This window comes from Sinocyclocheilus grahami, unplaced genomic scaffold, assembly GCF_001515645.1.
Source record: "Sinocyclocheilus grahami isolate Dianchi unplaced genomic scaffold, SAMN03320097.WGS_v1.1 scaffold691.1, whole genome shotgun sequence".
NCBI classification, from domain to species: domain Eukaryota; kingdom Metazoa; phylum Chordata; class Actinopteri; order Cypriniformes; family Cyprinidae; genus Sinocyclocheilus; species Sinocyclocheilus grahami.
The window spans coordinates 580,371-582,869 of record NW_015505870.1 but is presented as its reverse complement, the minus strand read 5'-3'; the positions used below and the strand labels follow the sequence as shown (position 1 = coordinate 582,869).

Here is a 2,499-nt window from a genome sequence, read left to right as displayed (position 1 = left end):
GAGAGAGAGTACAAGTTGGAATCAGTTTATATTAAAGACATAAAGGAAACCATATTTGGCATGAAAGTTTTATTTGCCATAATCTTAACAGCTATACACATTTATTTTCAAAGTAATATTTCAAGATAAAATGTCTGTGCCATATGTGAGTTCATAGTGTTTACCAAAATTGTACATATGGCAATATAAGTAGTGCTCTACCCTCCAGAGTGAGTAGGGCTCATAGTGATGCTCACTTATCACAAATACATAAGGAAAGGCTCATTCCTTTGTTACATAACTTTGAAGTCATTGGTCCCAGCTTTGGTTTGCATATCTTTAAAACTCAGAGCACATAGGCAAATTGCTCTTTCTGCAAAAGTACACTTTGTGGCTCAGACACACACAAAAAAAGTCAAATGAAGATGTAATGTGCCTTATGTTCTTATTTTATTGGTTGCATAAAATAAATGGCAATTGACACCCAACTTATTTTATAGATTTTATGGATGTTTTATCCTCACTCCTTCCCTCTCACAGTATATGGCAAACCTGTCATCCCATCCAATGGAGGCCTGCAGTTTCTTATGCAGGACAGCAGTTATCTTGAGCAAACTGGAGTTCTAGATGGTGACCAAGTGGACCAGGGCAACAATATGGCCCCTGCATCCTCCTCTGTTGATGGCCAGGAGGTAGAACGTGTTCCCCGGCCCCTCAGCCCAACCAAACTTCTCCCATTCCTCTCCAATTCCCATCGGCTCCAGAGCGATGCTGATTTGGAGGCCCTGAGGAAGAGACTGCACCATGCTCCCAGGCCTCTTAAAAAGCGTGGCTCTATAACAGAATCTGAAGGGCCTGGTGGACCCAACATCCAGAAGCTACTCTACCAAAAGACCACGTTGGCAGCCATGGAGACCACTATAACCCCAGCTACCTTCTTTCAGACAGAAGGCGAGGATGGATGCAGGCCGGTAGCTGATGAGAGCACTAGACCCCCAGAGGGACACTGTGATACTACAATACCTGAGTGTGAGAAAGAGGAGGAGGAGCTGATGCCTCCACCTCTTCCACCTCGATCGCCTATCCTGGATGACAGCACCATTTCTAGCACTGTACCGAAGAATTCACCACTGAAGGAAAAACAGGAAGTCTATGGCCCATCAGCTCCAGAGCCTTATGTTGAGGAGTACCCACCTTACCCTCCACCTCCATATCCCAGCATGACAGAGCAGGAGGGACCAGGGGAGGACAGCGTCAATATGAAAGTTCCAGAGGTCACAGGACAGGTCATGCTACCACCGGTAGGTACTACTACATTCCCAAAAAAAACATATCTATAGAGGGACCGAAGGGACATTCACACTGACAGCAAATTGTAGCAACCCAAAGTCATTCACTTTCAGAACAAGTTGGCGGAAACAGGATTCAAGTTGTTGAAGTTGACCTTCTAGTAATCAGCCTTAGGGTGTATTCACACCAGAAAAGTCTGCTAGTTTACTTGATTTGGTCCGGACGTTTATGTTACAATTAAAAAAAACAAACCACGCCAAGCGAAAGTGACTGCCCTTTTTCCAAGTGAACCAAAAACTGTAAACAAAACCACACGTGTGCTTAAGGTCATCCATTCATTGGTTTATCCATTCAACCATACCAGAGTTCTTTTGGAAGCGGACCGAGACCACGTCTTCAGCTGGGTCTCGGTACAGTTGTTTGGTCCACACCCAAGTGCGATTGCTGTATTCACACCTGCCCAAAAGATCCGCACCAAAGGGGGAAACGGACTTGAGTTCGATTCAATCGAACCAAACAAGACAGGTGTGAATACACCCTTAATTTGTGTTCCGAAGATGAACGAAGGTCTGATGGGTTTGGAACGACATGAGGATGAGTAATTAATGACAGAATTTTTCATTTTTGGGTGAACTATCCCTTTAACACTGTGTCTGTAAATCCTTCAAGGATTTAAAATTCTCTTTTAAAACATTAGGCATGAAAAGTTTAAATATATTAAATGGCATTAAATGGATTATTAAGGTCTCAACTAGGGCTGCACGATATATCTGCAAATGTAAATATCGCGATATGCATATCGTAAGGTCGTGCGATATCTGAATCATTTTTATTATGTAGGGAGTCATGGATGGCATTCGAAATGGTGTACCTAATGTGGACAACAGGGTGCATAGAGGGTGTATCATGGCCACAAAAGAGGATGCCTGTTGAGTCATAAATTGACAATTAGGACACCCTACGGTCTTTTGGCCTTAAAGGGGTCATATGATGCTATTTTAAAGATCATTATTTGGTGTAACAGAATATGTTGACATGCTTTAATGTTCAAAAAACACATTATTTTTCAAATACTGTACATTTTTGTAGGGCCTCTATGCCCCGCCTCGCTCAAACACGTAGTTTTCAACAAAGCCCCCTCCTTTGACAAGCGCAGTATGCTCTGATTGGCCAGCTGACCCAGTGCATTGTGATTGGCCGAACACCACAAGCACGCGTCGGAAATGTAAC

General features: G+C 43.2%; 1 protein-coding gene across 1 annotated transcript in view; it reads left to right on the top strand.

The window, feature by feature from the left end:
• Window positions 1–109: 109 nt before the first annotated feature.
• The window catches only part of LOC107559558 (apoptosis-stimulating of p53 protein 2-like), a 5,416-nt gene continuing 3,026 nt past the window's right edge, over window positions 110–2,499 (top strand). Inside the window, exon 1 of the mRNA XM_016243441.1 lies at window positions 110–1,280. Coding sequence (XP_016098927.1) covers window positions 489–1,280 — 792 coding nt within the window. The 5' untranslated portion in view covers window positions 110–488. The remainder of the gene's footprint in view (window positions 1,281–2,499) is intronic.